Genomic DNA, 21255 nt, shown 5'->3' on the forward strand with positions numbered 1-21255 from the left:
CGAAAGTTTTTAGCTGCTGTGTCTATCCAGAGCTCGCGCAGTGACTTCACCCAGCATGAAGAGTGAGAGCAGCTCTGTTGAACGGCCGAGGAGGGAAAGAGAGAGGAAAGCAAGAGAGAAGGGAGGGACGAATCAGGGGGTAGGCCGGCACAGGGTGGGGGGAGGGCGAGAAGCCAAGAGCATTACATCATTACTGGAGCAGAGTCAGAGAGGAAAGGATATGAGTCAGTGAAGTGAGTGCACCTCTCTCTCTTTCTCTCTCTCTTTCTCACTCTCTCTCTCTCTCTCTCTCTCTCTTTCTCTCTCTCTCTTTCTCTCTCTCTCTTTCTCTCTGTCTTTATCTCTCTCTCTCTCTCTCTCTCTCTCTCTCTCTCTCTCTTTCCCTCTCTGCCCCTCACCCCCTCCCTGGATGGCAGCCAAAGTGTTGTGATGCACACACTGGTACAGTAGAACTTCACAGACTGAAGTTCCAGTGCAAACAGACTGCCGGCATCTGAAGTGTCATCCAAACTTCAGAGCTTAATTATCAGAGTAATAGTATTCAGGCTTGATATCGCCGTGGATCTCAAATTGTGGGGCCAGTAAAGAGGTTGGCTAAATTCTTATTTTGAAATAGAAATCTTGCTTCAAGTTTGAGAAAGTTTTATTGTCTTGTCTTCAATACAGTTTGTTCTGGTTTTGACATAGATTTATTTATCTTTATACAGGGTTATGTCTGACTTTGGCCCGTTTCAATTTGTCATTAGTATTTAAGTTAAGAAATACTTTTTGTCCTTGTATGGAAATTTGTCTTCTGTATTTGACAATACACGGCCAAGTTCATTTACTAAGTTAAACTTAATATAATCCCTAAATGCTTGTTTACCCAGCGAGACCTAATTATGATCTCAGAGGAGTATGTATATTTAATCAACCACATGTACATCATCTTTAAGAGAACACTGTTTATTAAGCAAAATAGTTAAATTATGGAATAGCTTATATAATAATATTATTATTATTATTATTATTATTAATAATAATAATAATAATAATAGTAATAATAATAATAATAATAATAATAATAATAATAATAATAATAATAATAATAAAGATTTATAAGAGAATAATTATGGAAAAATATTCTCCAGAATGATAATATATGGGAAAATATTTCACAGAATGAAAATTAATTATATGCTTGCTTCTGGTGTGGACAGTGGTCCATTAATGTGTTCATTTTGTCTGTGAACGTGACAGACTAAGTGAGCGACCCATCTCAAGCTCTTGAGATAGGTTTGGTCTGGAACAATCTCCAATGTGTGGGTTGAACACTCTGGTGTTTTGGATCCCATGGCAGAATTGTGATGAATAGGCGGGTTTTACATACACAACAACAAGCACTTTTATCAAGACTAATCACGGTGACGCCACAAAAACACCAGGTAGCTATTCTGCAAATAATTGAGTAAGTAAGTGCCTTATTTGTCATTGTACAAGCGTACATCGAAATAGTGTTCAGGTGTTAGTCCTGAGCCGCTGCAACTGAGTCGCGCTGCCACTGGGGGTCAACCTGACCAGCAGTGGTGGAAAGTAACAAAGTAAAAAGCACAAATTATGGGTGCTTTACTTTACTTAAGTACGTTCTGTGATTAATACTTTACTTTAACTTCACTACATTTTGGAGCCTGTATCTGTAGTTTTTATTCCACAACATTTTTAATTGGGTTAAATGTAAAAGTATTTTGGGGGTTTTGACCTGGTTTAGTTCCTGTTTTTGACCTGGTTTAGTTCCTGTTTTTGACCTGGTTTAGTTCCTGAAATTTATCACATACTTTTACTTTTACATAAGTCCATTTTTGGTCCTGTGTCTGCAGTTTTACTACTTCCACCACTGCTGACCAGCATGTTTTTGGTCGGGGAAACCATAGCACCCAAAGGAAACCTGGCTGGCTGCCTTCAGTCTCCTGATCCTCTGAAACAGTGCAGCGCCTCCTGCGTTTGTCCCTGTTTCAGAGCATGGTGTCCTGCACTGGTCAGCTCCACCCCCTCCTTCCTCTTCCTCCTGCACAGCTCCCTCCCATACCCCCGATGTCCGTCTTCTGCCCAAACCATTTAAAATATAGCATTTCCAAATAGAGTACTGAACTTCTGGCTTAATCTGTCTTTTGCCATGGGTTAAGGTTTTTAGCCTATTGTGCATATTTTTGGATTTAATTAGTCCTACTAGTCAGACCAGAATTTTATGTTATGCACAAACTTCGAGCATGATTAGACTTAATAAAGAGAACAGAGAAGAGAATTTACAATGATGTCAAAGGCTGGCAGTGGTGCAGTTGGGCTGAGGGTGGAGCTTTGTGAAAAAACACTGGGGTAATTTGAGAATGTCGGGGTCGGGTCTGCAGTGTCTACCTGCTCTCCCCCAGGGGCCAACGATGGAGGCCATTATCAGCTCCCACTGTGGAGCCAAACATTATTATTCACTCACATGCATATATAGATACACATGTGCACACAGGGCTGATGGACTCAAATTCACTAACAGATTATACATCTACAAAACAACAACATTTTTTACCAATTAGTTGTAGAGATTAGGAAAACAATTAGGATAGGCTATAAAGCAGTTACACATTAAACCACAAACATTTCATGTGTTTATGCTACATGAGATCAACCAACATGTTTTATATGCCAGGACAGATTTTTAACATCCAGTGCAGCCAATATTAAGCTCTACTTGATATTTTGTGGCCTTTATAAGGGCCTAATTTGAGCCAAATAATTAGATGAATATGAACAAGATTAAGGTAAGAACAGTGCACTTCTTTGCATTCTTTGTATGAAAATTATAAGGAAACATATAGACAGCAGAGATGATTAAGTATCCACTACTATCAGTAATCTGTCTAGATAGCTAAGTCACCCACCAGACATGTCACTTTAAGAAAAATGTAACACATTTAAGCGGAAAACATAATCAAAGTAAATAAACAAAATAAAAACATACAAGCTATTTACTGCAGCAAGGTCCATAGCAACAAAATGTTTCAAAGCCTGTGGAAATAAGAAGAGCAACAATTTTGAAACCAATCCAGATGATCTGTTGTTTTCTCTTTTATATGCTGCTATACAGCTTTAAAAGGAGCCTAAGCTTGAGTCCAGCCTGTTAGTTTGAGCCATTAATTTCTACCAATCAATAGCCGCATTACTCAAGCGCAGCTGAGAGGATCTCGCCGTGATGCAACACAGAGCAATCACTTCTCTGTGAATAAAAAGTTGAATAAACTGAACAGACAGAATGAGTAAAGCCTTTTGTTCATAGACAGATCCAAAGTACAGCCTCTGAAATGTTCTGAAGTGGGCCTAGTCTTGCAATGGCACCAAGTCAAATAACTGAAATTACTGAGTTTATATTTGAGTTAAGTCCACACACAAAAATAGACACAAAAACATGTGGGTAAAAACCTTTTTTCCAAGTAAAGAAGTCTCTACAGGCCAATAGTTGCGCTGTGCTTGTTGCTGCTTAGACCTGATTCAGCCCTCATTGTACTTTCATGACTCTTCCCATGTGGAACTGTTTGGATTTGTAGCATTGCTCAGGTGTCGGACATGGAGTTAAATGAGTGCGATTGTGATAAATTACGATTTTGGACAGGAGTGACACACAGTTGGGTTGGTAATGGCTGTGAGGTTGTGTGTATGGAGCAATCTAAAATGTCTGAGTAAATGCACATATTTAGGTCTGGAAAAATACCTGTATTTATTCAGGTGGAGGCCCCTTAGCTCTGGTGCACCCTATTTGACCATCACTGCCTCACCACACAGTAACACAAGCCACTGTGATGTGGTGAATAGATTACGTTAACTGGCTCAACACGGCGCTCCTACATGTTTCAAGTTTGTACTAATTTCAATATGAGTTTTATGGACTTTAGTGAATTGCAGCATTTAGCTTTGTGTTGCTAATAAGGGAGTTGCTGATTTATCTGGTCAAAACATTTTTAAAACGACATAGAAACATTGTAAAGCACTGTAAAGACATCACTCAGGTTTTAGGTTCAGGAGGTTCATTAGACCCTCTAATATTAACAATATTTTTGATCTGGCAGTAGCTAAAGATAGCTAAAGTTACTGACTGATGAATACTATTTGTTTTTAAACTGCTCTTAGTCATTTCGTTTACACCCAATAAGACGTTAAAGATGTGTTAAAACCCTGCAGTTCACAGCATTATACAGTAAGCGTTTCACTTTAGTAAACCACATGCTTTCATATGTGTCCTCAGGCCTGTGCCGGGCTCCCTGTCTTCACTGCTGCACCTTCGGAACAGGCAGAGACAGCCTCTGCCTGCCTCCATGCCTGGCACCCTGCCCGACCCTGCCATGCCCGGCTCCTCTGTGCTCATGCCAGTGAGTATACCCCACTTACAACTTTATCTCCCACGTCTTTAATAACCCAATGGCTCACCTAAACTTAATTATTAACTAAAAATGTAAACATGAAATAAATGCTTGAAATGCAAATGAAGTAAATGCTTGTATCAAATTACTGGATGAAATGTGACACAGTAGGGCCTTAACACGCTCAGACACAATGCAGATGCTCCAATTGTAATGTGTCACTCTCTGTTTATTGTGAGGACAATCATCTGCGCTGTTTGTAAAATTAGGAACTATGCTTTTGTGGAAAAGATTGACGGTTCAGGAAAGGGGTGCAGGTTTGGGTGATATTTTTACACAAAACACACTTAGAGCAATTACAGCCGTGAGTCGACTTTTAGGGCTGAGTCTCCTGAGGACCAGGCGGAGGGAGGGGTCGGGCGATAGGGCGGGAGAAGTTGTTTCCATGAGGCCACATGTGTCTAAAGGCAAATCTAAATAACTCACAGTGTTAATGTACATATTTATCTGGCTTTTTAATATAGTTTGAGCCAACTTATCTTAAAATAATGTGTGTGAAATGTAGGTAATTCAGCCCTTATTTCTAATCATACATTCTCGAGTCTATTGGTATGTCTAAATAAGGCTTAATTGTTGCTGCCTATATTTGCAAGACATGCTTTGTTGTGAAGGCAGTTCGGTCAAGGAAAAGATCAAACCAGGATGTGTGAATAATAAGGCCCCACTACTTTATAATTTACTTGTCTCAAAAACAGGCACACCAGGAGAGAGATTGAGTCATCTTACACCTTTTTAAGATATGTAGCATGAAGAGGACATGGTTTAGAAGTGTTAGCCTGACTGACGCTCCCCACTCGCCGCAAAGAAACACAGCTCGGGTGCTGCAGCTTCCTGTGTTAAGTCCTTTTGTGCTGGCTTCCTGTTTTGGGGCAGCTCCAGTTATCATCACACAGAGCTGGGCAGTCTGTCATGTGAAAGTAGCCTTTGGTTTTCTCTCATCTCCAAACTTGGTAGGACAAAAAAGGTCTCTACTGATATTTAAGGAAATAACAGTGGTGTAATTTTCCCCTTGTCATAAATGAACACAAAATAAATTACACATTTGTATTTTAAAACATGTGAACTGTGTGAATGACATTTTCTAATGCTGTCATCTTTAGATGGAGAGGCAGATGTCTATGGGCTCCAATATGATGGGCATGCATGGTCCGAGCCACGGCAACTCCTGCTCCTCCACTCACATTCCCGCTATGCACTCAGAGACCAAAATGGTGAGCCTATACACACTGAATATATATACGGGGCACATTTAAACACAGTCTTTTCCACTGAGCGGTGCCAGCAGTGCTGTACTGGAGGCCTGTGTGGATTTCATCATTGGTGTGTAATCAAAGCTGTGTCTGAACCTGCCAGTGCCGCGCAGAGACTCGGGCTGAATAAAGGCCTCTTTATGTGGCTGCGCTGAGCTGCCCTCGCACAGTCTGATGTATATCTTAATGTACCAAACATGTTCTGTAGGTTCTGCAACTTGTTAGCACTAGTTTAACACAGTGGGGAAAATCACATGACCTCATCCTTTTCTAAACAGCCAGTTTGAAAGTGTGGAGTGAGACTGGCCTGAGACGGGAGAGCACAGGTGAAGGTGGTTCAGTGGAGGACGAAAGACACCTGCTCTTGTAGTTTAAATTGTACTTGTGCTTCTCGTGACTGACAGTTAAACTCTTATTGACATCAAATGAATAAACAGTTACAATCCGGGGGCTTAGGGCTGCAGCAACAACGCCACGGGCCAGCCTATGTTTTTAAAATAAATACCCTCAAAGTGGGAAAGTCTGTGTTGAAAAAGTCGGAGCTATCAAAGAATGACAGGGTCTAATGAAAAGCGGCCGTTTATTGTGCTTGCATGGAAGGGTAGGCTGATACGGAGCGGAGTGCGGTGGAGGCAAAGGTAGCAGAGGTCATTAGAAGACTTATTGCTCTGATAAAGGAGAGAGGAGCATTCCCAGGGCATTTAATTCTCCCTCTTCCTCCTGTTCTCTCAAGATTGATGGTCTTTGTAGTCTTTTGAATCCCCTCAGCTGTTCCTATGGTAACACTCTGGGGTAACACAATATTAGTGTATTAAGCTTATCTCTCCTCTGGCCGTCATCCAGACACATCTTACTCTTTTTTTCCAGCTCTATCGGGGTAATTGAATTGTAAATGCTCTGTTGGGCCTCCCATAAACATATGCAGTCACTAAACGGCCACAGACCCTTTGGCCCGGCAACTTTCTGGTTAGTTGGCCATTCAGACGTGAAGCTAAACAACCGAATGTGGATCAATGGAGATAAGCGCTCCACGATGTCTGAACGTAACTGATGGAATTTCATGATTGTGGACAGAAAGTGAGAGGCTAATTTAGTTATCACGACCCCATCTCCAAGGTAGGCTTCATAAGTATAGTCCAAGTCTCTAATGTCGGTAATATCCGTGCCCGGACCTGGTCGATAAATACGGACCCCGCTATCGGATAACCGGGCCATGATCAGGCCCATGTGTCCCCTGCGACGTCCACAATCCTCCTCTAATCACATTACCCCGGCCATGTTGACTTTCCACCAATGGGAAATCTCCGCGCTGTAACCCCACACCCTCCAGACACGGACCTGGATGCACTCTGGCTGCTCCACCGCGTTTACACTCGGACAACACAGGCACGAGAGCCGCGCTGATCCACATGAACCGAATAGATGGACAGTATTAAGGACCGTAAGCTAGGGATCCCATTGGTCCTCACTCAGTCATCACACAAAATAGGAAAAGTTGCTGAATTTGATGTTGAGATGCCTTTAATTCTGTAGGTTCTCTGAAGGTAATTATTAGTATTTATTTCATTGAATAAGACCAAAATTGTGATTTAACAGTCTGAGTTCTCAGAGAAAGAAACAGAGAGCCACTTGGACACTTCTGTTTAGGACACTGTTGCCTCCTTTACTGCAGTGATTGTGCACTGTTTGGTGGTAACAGGAGGTCGATGGGGCAGGTTTAACCCTCCCCTGTCAGGAGAAGAATGCCCCGGCCCCAGAGTCCAGGCTAATGAAGGCTAATTGATTTTGTGGTGGTCCCGAGCAGCCTGGAGGCCTGTCTCTGGTGTAAATAGTTAATGAGCCGGAGGACTGCTGCGGCCCCTTGGGGACTCATATCTCACTGTAAGTTCTCTGTTTGTGCTCTCCGGCCTGAAGACTGCCTATCCGTGCATCAGTGCCATCTTTGTTCCTCCCTATCTCTCCTTAAGTGCCATTATTCAAGTGGTTGGGTTGCACTTGCGCGTATGCTGTAATGCTTTTTGGTGAACGCCACGGAGATTAGCGTGTTTTTATTAGTTTTGGGTCAAGCGCTTGTGTTTTTCGGAGACGCTGGCCGCGCTCGGTGGCGGGTGTGGTTGCGCGCGGCTCTGTTGTGGTCTGGGGAATAGAGCGCGGCGTGTTGTGCGCCGGTGGTTGTGGGACCGCTGACCCTCGCAGTGTGGAGGAAACTGGGCTCAGAGCAGGCCAAGTTCCACAGAGCGGCGGCCAAGGCATTACGTCACCCCACCGCGCAGCCCTGTGAACAGTCTGGGTTTCTCTCTTTTCAGAAACTGCACAGTGCACACACAGCCTGGCATGCAGAGGAGTAACATGCTATAATCACTAAACTAGTAAGAGAATTAATATTATGCATGTTCTCACTATGTCTGTTTTTCCCGCTACCACTTAAAACATGCACATGAGGGTCCTCTCTTAGACCAGGACACCCAATGAAGCAATGTAACTTAAATTGGTAGAAGTATGATGCACTCTTTTGTAAACTTTGAGGAACCATTTGTCATATACTGAGAAAGTTTTACTACAAATTTAAAGGTGCACTATGTAACTTTTATAAAAAAAAATTCTTCATATGTGTGGACGCTCCAAAATCAATTGTGTTGGGGTTTCTGGACAGTTTCTGGTACGAACCCCGAAAAAAATGTATCCTGTAGCAGCATAAAGGCCACTGTGAGGGAAAGCAAAGGTGCCATGCTGCACCCATAACGCCACTGAGTCATTAAAAGGTTTAATATGCACAAATATCAAGGTGTTTTTTCCCAAATAAAAAGTTGCATAGTGCATCTTTAAGGTGAATACTGATAAATACCAGAAACTAAAACAGACAATTGCTTGTGCATTTTGGCCCACGCTTTGTTCTAAGATCGTATCACTGGCATTTGTCATACAAGGGAAGCCCAAACATAGCCTTATCGCGCCGGTTCCAAGTGACGTCAATAAACAATGCTGTCAGTGGGGCACGTGTCTACCTTTTTGTTACAGGCTTCACATCCCTCTGCTCTGCTCTGTTCAAACACACCGTCCTGGACTGCTCGCTCCAAAATGTGTTGCGTATTAACTTTCAATTACCCGTTGTTTACATTGTTACTAAGAACAATAAATTTGTCACTAAGCATCAGGCGAGGTGCTGATTTTCTTTTTCTTTTTTTTTTTTTATGAGGTAAACAATAGTATGTATGTTCGCCTCTTCCAGCTCTGCAGTGGAGCTGGCATGAGCAGGCTGGATGACATAATTCCTGGCATGCGCTAAATGTACTCCTTTTTACTTGGGGAGGGAAAAAACTGTGTGACTCTTAGAGAAACATTTCATTGCACACAGGAGAACCAATAAGTGAAGTGTTTCTACTTTGCCAATGTAACTTATTTTCGAGTTAGCCCACTTTTACAGTCTTCAATAGTATAGTGAGGAATTGCAACCAGCTGTGGGACACTCAAGTGGAAAATGAGAATTCTATATGCAAGGAAACTGCTATGAAATACAATGAGAGGCAGCCATGTTTGTGCCCGTTTTTAACTATACAGTGATTAGATGACCATGTGCGTTCAGGCCATTAGCAGCCCTATACATCTCTAGTTCATGTTTCAGTGTTGTTGTAGGAGCACCTCGGGGTTAATGCGCTGTTGTGAGGAGGAGCACAATAATAGCACAACTCCAGGTTTTGTTAGCAACATCTGTGTGAATGGTGGCATTGTTATGGTATGATGTCACTGAGGAGAGACCGTGAGCTAAGGAGAGCACAGCTGCATCCACGGCTCTGACCACAGATAGCTAGACTCGTTACGTTTATGTGTGTGTACAATGTAAGGGCAACCATGTTGTCTTTGTAATCAAACAGCAGGAGGTCACAAGATTTAGGCATGGAACGCTGTTAACACTGAGAAATGTTCTGTCTGAATCAGGACGGTTACTTTAAATGAGCTATGTTCAGAGGTTCTGTTTATTTGATGGGCAAGTTTCTTAAAAAATGTAATATATTAGTAAATACAGCTCTACAGCTATGTTTGTATTACATATTACTGTTTAAAACATGTAGCTGAGTTATATTACTTTGGGTTACTTTTGAGTTACTTTTGGCTAAATATAAACTGAAAATAGTAATAATGCCACGGAGCAAAAGTGCAGTCAGAGATTTCCTTTTCCTTCGCTTTCCCCCATTCTCTTGTGTTTTGTTTTGAGGACATTTACAGACTGCAGATCTTATTCACCAGTGTCCAACTTGATTTGGCATGCTGCATTTTATTTGGGGGGAGTTTTTCATTCATGCATTTAAATGCTCTTGTAACTTGAGTTATTTGCAATGTAATGACTAATATATTCCCGTATTTTTGTAAGTAATATGTTATATTCCTTAGTTACTAAAAATCTGTGTAACCCTTACTTTTGTAATATGTTTCCCCCAACTGTATTTGGGTCAATACTTTATCCAAAATTCATCCAAATTATTTCATGCTAAGAGCCAAATGATTAATTGTGACAACAGCAGTAGAAAGTTTGTTTTGATTTTGGTTTATTTTAAGCTATATCTGTGTTTGCTGGTATTTCATTTAACATACAATATTGACATACATATTTGCAATTGTTTGTTTATAGAATATCATTTTACATTATAATTTCAAACCAATTCTTGAGTCCATCGGGAGGTAATTTTCAGACGGAAAAGATCCACTAGTAGACTTCAGACTGTTGTGCCGAACTTTCTAATTGACACATTAGGTTATGCTCATATTCCATGGACACAAACGAATGAGTTGTTGCTGTTGTAGCAACTGAAAGCTGGTGCAAAATGCCTGTGTCTGCGTCTGTGAGTGACAGAGCTGGGTCATCGAGGAGGGCTTTGGCCAGAGCGTGGCATGTGTTTGCACTGGGATGACTGCCTGTTGTTTTGGGCACGCTGAAGAGAGCTGTATGTAAAGGCCATTTGGTCATGGTTCAGGTGTCATGAATAGGCTCTGGTAAAAACTCTGGGCGGATGAGCCCCTGGTGCACAAGGGAGGTCACCAACAACGGGGCGTAGATGTTTTTGTGTTCCTGTCACATTTCTGCGTAGTACATCCTCTAGTGTCACTTCTAATGCATAATCCTCAGTGATTTTCTGTCGCTGTTTGATATCATTGTGTCCTCACGGCTTTCTCGCTGGGTGTTTTCTTTATTCAGATTAAGGTTGTTGTGAAAACAATGTAGGTTGTGCTCAAGCAGGGCTTTACAAGAGAGGGATATGCAGACTGGAGTCAGAGGCCCATCCATTAAGTTGACAGGGTGGAGGAGCTGCCAAGAGAATGAGCACATGCTTTGGAGCACACTTCTCAGTGGGCGTGAGGCTCGCTGCACCCATACCACCACCGAGCACCACCAAAGAGTCCTGGCACGACAGCTAGTCCATGTGGGCTCACCTCCTGCCTGTGTGTGTGCTGTCTATGTCTATAAGTCTATGTTTATGTGTCTCTAGTATGTATCCAGGGCCAGCTGGTTTTGTAGGAGCCGTTTTTTAAAACTCAGTTGGAATCGTTTTTTGTTAATTATTACTCGTACTCCTTGATTGAAACGTTGGCCAACAGTTTTTTTCACCTGCAGTAATTTAGACCTGAATATAGTTCAAGAAAGAGTGATTCGCCGATTCTCAGGAGGTCAGTATAGTTGGACAACAAGCGCAGTCCTTTTAGCATGTAAACGTGGTTCTGTATGCCTTTCTGTATGAGTTTTGTATGTCTATGTTTCACTGTGGATCTGCTCTTTGTGCCAAAACCCAGTCACTCTCTGGTCTGCCCAGACCAGGATTTGGGTGAGGACAGAGGGGCGACATTACAGCCGAGCACTCCCATCAGACTGTCTGCTCGGCCGCTCCCCGAGGAAATCACTTTAACAGTCCCCGGCTCTTGGCAAGCTCCGGCAGAGGAGGGGGCGGAGGCACAGGCCAGAGGTGTGTGCCGTGAGAGGAGTGGGGGATGTTACTGCCTCTCTGGGAACAGGGAAATCTAATAAAACACCACTAATGGGGATGTGGAGTTTTAGGGGACACAGGCTGGGTCTTTGGGCCGATACTTGTGGGCAACAGCGCAGGAACCGCCGAGGAACGTAGAACTAGGCCCACTCAGAGGTTGGTAAAGTCATACAGCTACACTCTGCTTTCAACAGCAGATGTGAACCCATGCTGAGCCTGAGACATAAAGACACAGTTACATATTTAAGGAAAATGTTCTGCAGCAAAAGTTCCCAAGACTGTCCAAAGAGGCAAAGAAGTAAATCGCAATAGGATCCGTTTTCATGTCATTTTTTTGGTGTTTTTTAAGTTACAAACAGCTGTTAATTTTCCAAATCCTAAACACAGTATCTCATATCTCTCGTGTTTTTGCAGTTGAACAGTGACTGCTCAGAGTGGCTAAATCTTTCAGCTGTTCGGCGCCAGAGATCCGCAGGTCCCTTGATAGTACACTGCCCACTTTGGAAGGGTATAAAAGTGCTAGCTTTGACCTCACTCAGTTTGATTTACCCATCCTGAGGCAGGCGTGGTCTGTGCTGTACCTGCTCTGTGCTCCTAATTTCTGCTCTTAACAGGGTTAATAGATATGAAGTCATCTGACCAGCTCAAACCTGAGGATGTGCCCTGAGCACTCACAGAGACATCACTCAGCGCCGGAGTGTCAAAGAGGAAGTGCTCTTTAATAAATATCAGTAATGGCTGATCACCTGGTAACGCTGAGCCACATAAACCAGGCGTTCGAGCAAACGAGTGAGTGGAGAGGTCAAATGTCACAGAGGAGATAGCTGGCCTCGGGTCAGAAGATAACCAAACTGTGGCCGGTGTTTTTACAATAGAAAATCGATCAAGCTACTGTGCTCACTGCACTGACACTATGTATGAAATGTTGTGTCTGGAGAACGTTTTTTACTGATAAAGCGGCTCATGGTTTACAAATTTATCTGGACTGAAGCTGAACTTGCCTCTAGTGTAGGACCCTGCTCAGTTTGTTGTAGATGTGTGTTGAGAATGTGGTGGCACAGTCATTACATTTTTGAGTAAAAATCTCACTTATCGCATCCATTTAATCATTAGTTATTTGTTAAATGTCTAGGGTTGCGTGACATTACACAAAGAAAAATGCTTTAAATAATGATAATTATATATTTTTTAATAATACAATGAATATGGCTTGTACTAATATGGTTCATAAGATTGAATTCAAAATTAACCTCAGCTCAAGAAACATAATACTTTTGAATCATAGTACTATTTAACAAAAGCACTTTTTTCAAAGTTCAAACAATGAGCTGCCACAAAGAGCACCATGCTGATATTCAAGATCAACCAGAGATTTCATCACTATTCGATTGATCACCCTTTTTTCTAATTCACACTCTGAATGAGAAACCCTGCTTTGTAATTACGGTTAGTCGGGCACAGGAGAGAGTGCTTGGACTAGGTCTGTGCCATCCCATCCGCCACAGGCTCACACCTGCATTCCTTTAATGACTGTTTTTTGTGGCAGCCATGTTGCAGCAGGAGAATCTGCGTGTGTTATTAGAGACAAATGCATGTGGTGGTTGCGTCATGTGCTTAGTCAAGTCTGGAGAAACACAACCATGTGTTCAGGAGGCATTAGGCCGCTGATGAAGGCTGCTATCACTGCTCCGCTAACGTCTCTGTGTTGCGTCACTGTGGTCCGGGATGCAAAGACTTAAGGATGTGGACCAGTTGACTTTAAGTGAGTGTGTACCAGCCCGGCAGTGCAAGTGCATGGACAGGCAAGGACTGTGGTAAGACATTTAGACATTTTCTCTTTCCTCTAATACAGACTTAATGTTAATTGATTTTCTCCTCTTTGTCTGACCTGCATGTCGGAGCATCTTTGACCTTTCTGTTCTCTGACACTTTGAGGGCTCTTTGGATGCAGCCCTAATTCATTTAATAAACAGAAAGCCGCACGCTGCCAGCTGGACTCGCCTGGAGATGCTAATAAATGTGCACTCTTCGTCCCGGGCTCTCACTGTTTCGGGAGGAGACACTTGAAGCCATCTATTCGCCCCCCCTTCCCTCTCCCCCTTCCCCTCTTTTTATCACTGTCCCACGGCACCTCCCATTACCCCGCTGTCCTTCCCGGCTGGTGTGTTGCCAACACCAGACATGGAGGCCACATAAACGCAACAGCCAAAAGTGCATTTGTTTCAGCGATACTGTGACTGAGAGGCAGGAGACTGTCACATTCTGATTGGTGTCGGGTTTCAGGGGGAGAGGTTGACTCCGGTGCTGATAGACGTGCTGTGAGGAAGTTGCAAGGTGTGTGAGGTGTGTTTTTAGTATTCGCTTTGAGTTAGGTATAAACAGAAGATGTCCCTGGCTCGCTGCGCTCATGCCTTGTAAGCTCAATTACATCTATAAAATATTTAAATCAGCTGTGTATTGACGTTGTCTTTTGGCTTTGTACTGTCTCAGTCGTATTTCATTGCTGTCATCTGCTGTAATGTTTGTGGCTGGGTGTCAAAAGCCGCAGGTTGAGCTGTGGTCTTTGTTCTGGGTTCTGCTGCTGTGGTTTTGGGTGTGAGGGGTTTTACAAATAAACTTTATGTTAAAACATCAACTGAGTATTTTAGGAAATACACTGCTGTGTCAAAATGCTCGGTATCTTATTGGTATGACAGAAACTGCTCTTTAAGAAAACTGGCTTGGCAAGGTCATAACTTCCCTCTAGTTTCAAGTGCACCTCTGTTCGTGAATGAACAACAAAGACACCTTTTCTGCCAACTATCACGTGAAAATGTGCTGGAGGCAAACTTAAAGTAAACGTTGCTCTCCGTGTGGTTGATAGGGTTCGGACAGTGAGAGAGCTGGAGTTCTCAGACCATGTCTTAGCTCAGTGATCCAAACCAGCTGGATGTCATTCCCAATGGGAATCATGAATGTGAAGGTTGTTAAAAGATATGGACCCTGGACATAGTGTGGACTACTGACAGCAGCTGGGAGAAGGGGGAAGGGAGCTCAAAACTGCTACAGTAAATTGAGAGTTTATACTGATACTATAGGGATGGCAAAATGAATGTGCAATATCAACAACAGCAACAGTTTCTACAGCTAAATGAAATAATTTATGCCTTGGCCTGTAGGAAAAAACGTTTTGATTTTGATATTTTTGAAAATTAACTTAACTCTCTGAATAGAGCCCAGGCAAACACACCCATAAAAAGTTGTATTGCAAACATGTACTGTATGTGCAGATTCAGACGGTGCGGTTAAAACAACACGCCGGTAAAACATGGCCCATCCCACGGACTACCACTCATCCACACACAACAGCATCATTACGAGGAAAAAGCTATTAAGGATATGAAAAGAGGGGCTGCTGAAATGGGGCAGTGACAGGTTTGAAGGATAGACAGAGGACAGGCTAACTAGCTTTGATTTCTTCCAGTGACACATAGATTTATGACGCTGTTCATCATTTTATGGAGGACAGGCTCTGCACAGTAACGAGTGGATAGACTGAGCGCGCAAATTAATTTTCTCTCTTTTGTCTCCTCAGAGGCTGAAAGCTGCACTTTCACAGCACCCCGGAGCCATCGCCAATGGGAACATGAACTCTATGAGCCACATGATGGAGATGATGACCTCTCGACAGGAACAGAGCACTCACCACCACATGCACTCCCATCCCCACCAGCACCTGCAGGCCCCACCCCACGGCTACCAGCATCACGCCCACCACCATCATCACCAAGGCGCACACCATCACCCACAAGGACACACGGCCCATCACAACTCCCACAACCCCCACCTGCACCCCGGGCACCCCCACCAGAGCTCGCCGCACCCAAACATGCACTCGGCCTCACAGGTGAGACACATGGCCCTACACATAATAAGCACAAGACAACCACTGCTATAAAGACACATGGCTTAATGTCTGAACTGTATTTGTATGCCTGCGGATCAACTGGTAAGAAATATTGCAAAGTGTTAAGAGAAAACTAATTGATGGCCTTTCTTTGTCTTTTTTGTAGAGTCCCATAGTTACTCAAGGGTCTTTAGAAAGCATAAACAGCTCACTGCCATTTCATTTTGTAAACGTTGGGGGGGGGGGGCCTAAATATAAATACGTACATCAAACTGGACTGAATGAGTATATGCTCCAAATGTGCCACATTAGGACACTAAAACAACACTCAGCATATGCACAGGGGCCATTACAGATGCTTGTATTTTCCATGGTTCTCATAAAAATGCTAATGATCTGAAGACTGAAAACATTTGACCTTGCCAAGTGCATGTCCAGGTCTGTCAGTGCAGCAGAGTCTCAGAAATGGCCCTGTGTCTGGAGCAGTTAGTCTGAGTGGAAGTGGGTGGTGGAAAACTGCATCCTGACACCTCTTTAACAAGGTGGGCAGCCAGGTGAATCAGCCCAGTCACTCCGTCAAGGCACAGCGACACCCACAGCCGGGCTATGCGACATGGGGCACAAGCAGATGTTGTTCTTGGGCCAGTGCCAGGCAGCAAACGACCGGGCTGGGCTGACGTTTAGATGCATGTTTAGACATATGAGGCTGTGGACGCAATGTACAGGTGCCGGGAAGTTTTCCAGGTGTGTCATCAGTCTCATACCCTCGATCGAATGATGCACTGATCACTCTTTCAAGGAGGTGTCCAAATTTCAGATTATTATGTTTAATGCCTGACAACACTTGCTTCTGTCGATGAAGTGTTTACACTTCTTTATGGGAAATTGTTTTGACCTTAGTTAATTTGTGCTAACCAAGAATTTGTAGAACTTTGTGCCAGGCTTTGTTACATGTGTATATGCTCTATGAAATAATTCATTAATTTGCATATTGTTAAAGACACAATCTACCATAGAATTAGGGCTGCAACTAACGTTTATTTTGGTAATCGATTAATCCACTGATTATTTTTTACGATTAATCGATTAATCGATTGGCTGTGAAAGGTGCATGAAAATTGTATTTTTTCAAAAAAAAATTATCACATAGAGCTAAAGTGGCGCCGCTTGAGGACATGTTGATGGAGTAAACTTAAAGTAAACGTTTGTAGGAGGCTCTTTGTGCTAATTCTGCTTTGTGATTGGACGAGACAAAGACAGATATTTATGAAATTTACAATGTACAAAACACTGCAGACCCTAACTTTAAAAACAAAGTAGGTTTTCTTCCAAAATACATAATTTTCAGGTCTTTTTTGCTCTATTTTAGTCTATGTTTACTAGAAAACGATTAATCGATTACTGAAATAGTTGACAACTATTTTAGTAATCGATTTTATGTTACTAACTTCAGATACATTTTTTTTTCTCTTCTGTTTAACACTTGATATTGTTCATTATTAATGTTTGTGTTTTGTTTTTGTTTTCTCTCGTGGAAGTCTGTAAACTGGGTTAGGCGTTATAAGTTTTCACTTCAGCCTAAACCCTTTCGGTCGTGTTGTCCACAAATAATTGGAAATGTATTTATGTTTAAAGGAATGAACAGACCGAAGAAACTACTACTACTACAATTAGTTGTCGATTAATCGATTAGTTGTTTCAGCCCTACATAGAATTTAACCTGCCCTCCACCACAGTTTTAATGCAATGCTCCTGAACACAACCTGTTTCAGATGTCCCCAGCGTCGCAGCAGATGCAGCCCACGCAGACGCTGCAGTCTCCTCCTCAGAGCAGTGGGCGGCGGCGGCGGGCTATGGACGAAGACCCTGACGAGCGGCGGCGCAAGTTTCTCGAACGAAACAGGGCCGCGGCGACGAGGTGCCGACAAAAGAGGAAAGTGTGGGTCATGTCTTTAGAGAAGAAAGCGGAGGAGTTGACGCAGACCAACATGCAACTTCAGGTATTAACTAATATCTACATAACATAGACAAAACATAGACACCTCAATATTGACCCCAAAACATTTGGGCCCTAGTGGTGAGTGTTAAAGTGGACGTATCATGCAAAACTTTCTTGAGGTTTCAACCATGTTTTAACATTATTTCAGACCTGGAGTAGTATTTCACAACATTCACGCAGTTCTGTGTAATCCTCGGACAAAGCTGTTAAATATAGCCGTTTCTTCTTCTATGGTGTCAGCGCCTCGTTCTCTACTTCCTGATTACAACTGTGTCATGGTTCAAACCCAAAAACTGTCCTCCACATTTTTAAATCCCATAATCCAACATTATCGAACTGTCTTTATCACGCACTGCTGGAGCTGCGAACCACACCGTATCCAACCTGGAAGTTGTGTTTTAAGAAAATTGTTCCTATAGCTGCCAGCAGGAGGAGCCCCAGTCAAGATTTTCACCCTGCACTTCATTGTTACTATTTAATTATAAATTATAAAATGTAAAATATTAAAGCTGAGGCGTCTATGTTTAGGCTCCATATGCATGACATGTCCACTTTAAATGTGTTCTGTATTTATTTGTGTTTTATGTGTGTTATTAGTCCCCAATTTTCAGTGCTGGGCTTGGCATCTGATTAATAAAAGAAGAAATTAATGAAAATAAAGTGGGTCAAATAAAAGCTCTTTGTCTTTCAGAATGAAGTGACCATGCTGAAAAATGAGGTGACTCAGCTCAAGCAGCTTCTGCTCACACACAAGGACTGCCCCATCACCACTATGCAGAAGGAATCCCAAGGTTACCTTAGTGAGTAACACACTTTAGGAGATTGGGAAAACACACTTTTATCTGTTCTTTCAACCAAATGGAGATAAAAAATAATTTCTTAGTGAAAGTACATGTTATCTTCTCGTCCAGAGCCACTGATATAGTGATGAGTGTTGGTTTGTCTCATTGCCTTAGAAAACATTCAGAATCAGTAAAATGGCTTTAGCCTTTGAACTGTTTTCCATCTCAACAGACCTAAGAGACATCACAAACTACAGTAACTTCAAATTCATGTTCCAAACTCTAAACTAAAGTCCAACCATGTCTGACACCTTTGTCTCACCTTTGATACGGTGAACTCAAATTTCAGAAAACTGGGATACGGCACTTCTCTGTGTGGCATATGCACAGGAGAATACGGTAAGTTTCTTCTCCTGTTGACTCAATAGTCCTCATAAAATGAGCACCAAATTCAGACAGAAAGTCTTACTGATTCATCGTCCTTTGTTACTCTTAATGTGTCCAACATTTTCCAGAATCTGATTTTGTTTTGATGTCTTGTTGGTTTTAATTTCAATAGTTTTTTGTTTTGTTTCTTTTGCTAAAAAGTAAATTGCTGTCATTGCTGTCTTTAGGTCCAGAGTCCAGTCCGTCGGGCAGTCCAGCGCCAGTGTGCTCTCAGCAGCAGGTCATTCAGCACAACACCATCACCACCTCCACCACGACTGTAGGGGGCAGCAGTGTGCATGGACAAGCCAACCATCGCACAGACATTAATCCTATTCATTAAAGAACAGAGACTGAGCACTTGTTCCATATCAATCCCTTCAAGACGAAAAACCTCAACAGCCTCAGGGCTGCTCTTTATACAGTAGCTCCAGTATGTATTTTTATAAACGGACTCTACTAATGCATATGTTCTTCGGTTTGTTGTTCTTAACCAGCTTTTGTGCTTAAAGGTTAGGCAGCCCTGCTAATCTCATGCAGCCTTTAAGTAACTCTGTCAGCTCTTTGTGGTACAAAATGGACCAAGTTGGAAACGGACACTACCCTCTGACACTCGGCTTCTGAAACATGTAGTGTGTGAGTCGCCTCTGCACAGAGAAGCGACATCACCAGAGCGTGTGCACATATATGCAACATGGATCTGTCAAAGGTGACTGTCTGGGACAAAGGTGTACAAGACTGTTACCCCACAGTGGTATTCTTAAAGAGTGCTACAGATCCCATATGATCAAATATGAGCAATACATCTCAGTATTGATCATCTAAAGTTTATTATGTACAATGTAAAGTATATCCTCGCTGTGATCAATGTGGCCAAGCCAGTGTGGTCCACAGGACATACAGCTGTTGTAGCTTTAGAACTGTACACTGTGACACCAGTGAGGCAGCTCGGGGTTCACACTCCGCTCTCCAGGACCAAGTTAAGCTTTTAATATAGTGGCTCTTTCTCTTTATGCATCTGGACCCATCGTTTGGATCCTCTTTCCTAATCATTATAAATGGAAACCTTTAGTTTGCTCTGTCTGAATGCATGTGTTATGTTTTCTGTCCCAGAACTAAGTTCAACATGGAAAAGTGTGGATGTGCATGTTTTCCCACCAACAGCAATTTTGGAGATGAGCAGTTTATACAGTATCTGTGCTTTGAAAATGTCACAATGTGCCTGACTTTTTAACGTGGGAAAAATGGTGCCACTCTTATCATTTCTTCAGAACAATCAATGTTGCCTCTCGTAGTAACTATGAGAAAAGTATTTGTGACTGCTGCATGTACGAACAAAATCAGAAGGAAGTGTGAAACTGCTACCCATGTGACCTCTGATCTCTCCATCAGGCATCTGCTTTTCCAAATGCCAATGGAATAGGCTCGAGCTTTTCGATCTCTTCTGCAGCCGCGAAACGTAATGCCTTCTCTACTTTTCCCCAATGACCAGGAATGTTGCTTAATTAGCATGACCATAATGCACTGTGTTTTACAGATGGGTGGATGATTACATTCCACTAACAGGTGGAGCAGAGCTGTCTTTGCACTTTGTCCTCTGGCTCAGAGGCTCAAATAGCCATATTAAGGTCCAAGTAATTCTCAGTGATTGCCGTTTTTACACACCAGCGAACAGTGTTTGGCTTCATGATGTGCTCGGCATATCTGGACAAACAAAGGTTTCAGCCCAAATTTAACCATTTACGTTATACCCCTTAAAACTGAACCAGGTTTATCCTGGATGAAGGAAGCTTACCGCGGCGTCGGACTGTTTTCTCTGATTTAACCCTTTCAGTCTGAGTGATCGGTCAAGTCAGAGATGGAGAAGTGTATTCTCTCAAAAAGGGCTTTGTCAAACCAAGCATTTTGAAATGAAGCTTGCCTTATATTTGGTTATTTTTAAAACATATCTTGTTTAATAGATCATTCCAAATGAACTTTTTTGCATGTGAAAATATTGTAATGACCTCATTTGTTCGACTGGAATACACAGTAGTTTCATTTGTAACAGTGCACTGCATTGGCAGTCGAAAAAGTGTGTGTGCAATTATTTGAGGTGGAGACGAACTCCAAAGCATTAATGTTAAAATTATATTATTTTGAATATTAAACTATATATAGTGTACATAATATTCATTTATGTAATCCTGTAAATTTTATGCAACCACCTTTCTTCATGAGAGGAGTAACTGCGTGGTACATATGTGTAAAATACAGTTATGTTTGCACTTGTTGCCTTCTGTTATATGTAAAGGCCTTTGTCACTGCTTACATACATTTTATTGTAATGAACTGGGAATCCCATTCTTGTCTGCATAACTTTGTACATTTGTGTCTGTTTTAACTTTGTCAATTGTTTCGCATTTGTACAGATGGTAAAGTGTCATTGCATTTACATTACGGTATGAACAATAAAGCACTTGTTCTGTAACAAACAAATCATAATGTTGAGACGA

General features: G+C 42.3%; 1 protein-coding gene across 4 annotated transcripts in view; it reads left to right on the forward strand.

Moving 5' to 3' along the window:
- Positions 1-21200, forward strand: part of creb5b (cAMP responsive element binding protein 5b) — a 33587-nt gene extending 12387 nt beyond the window's left edge. For 2 of the 4 annotated variants that reach the window (XM_079561082.1, XM_079561081.1), the window contains exons 6-11: positions 4268-4391; positions 5543-5653; positions 15242-15553; positions 17326-17553; positions 18244-18352; positions 18949-21199. In XM_079561082.1, the coding sequence (XP_079417208.1) occupies positions 4268-4391; positions 5543-5653; positions 15242-15553; positions 17326-17553; positions 18244-18352; positions 18949-19103 (1039 nt within the window). In that variant the 3' untranslated portion in view covers positions 19104-21199. Of the gene's footprint in view, positions 1-4267; positions 4392-5542; positions 5654-15241; positions 15554-17325; positions 17554-18243; positions 18353-18948 lie in introns of all 4 variants that reach the window. The other 2 variants (XR_013793101.1, XM_079561083.1) reach the window with 2 other exon arrangements.
- The last annotated feature ends 55 nt before the right edge of the window (positions 21201-21255 follow it).

Source organism: Gobius niger, assembly GCF_951799975.1.
Source record: "Gobius niger genome assembly, chromosome: 8".
Lineage (NCBI taxonomy): Eukaryota > Metazoa > Chordata > Actinopteri > Gobiiformes > Gobiidae > Gobius > Gobius niger.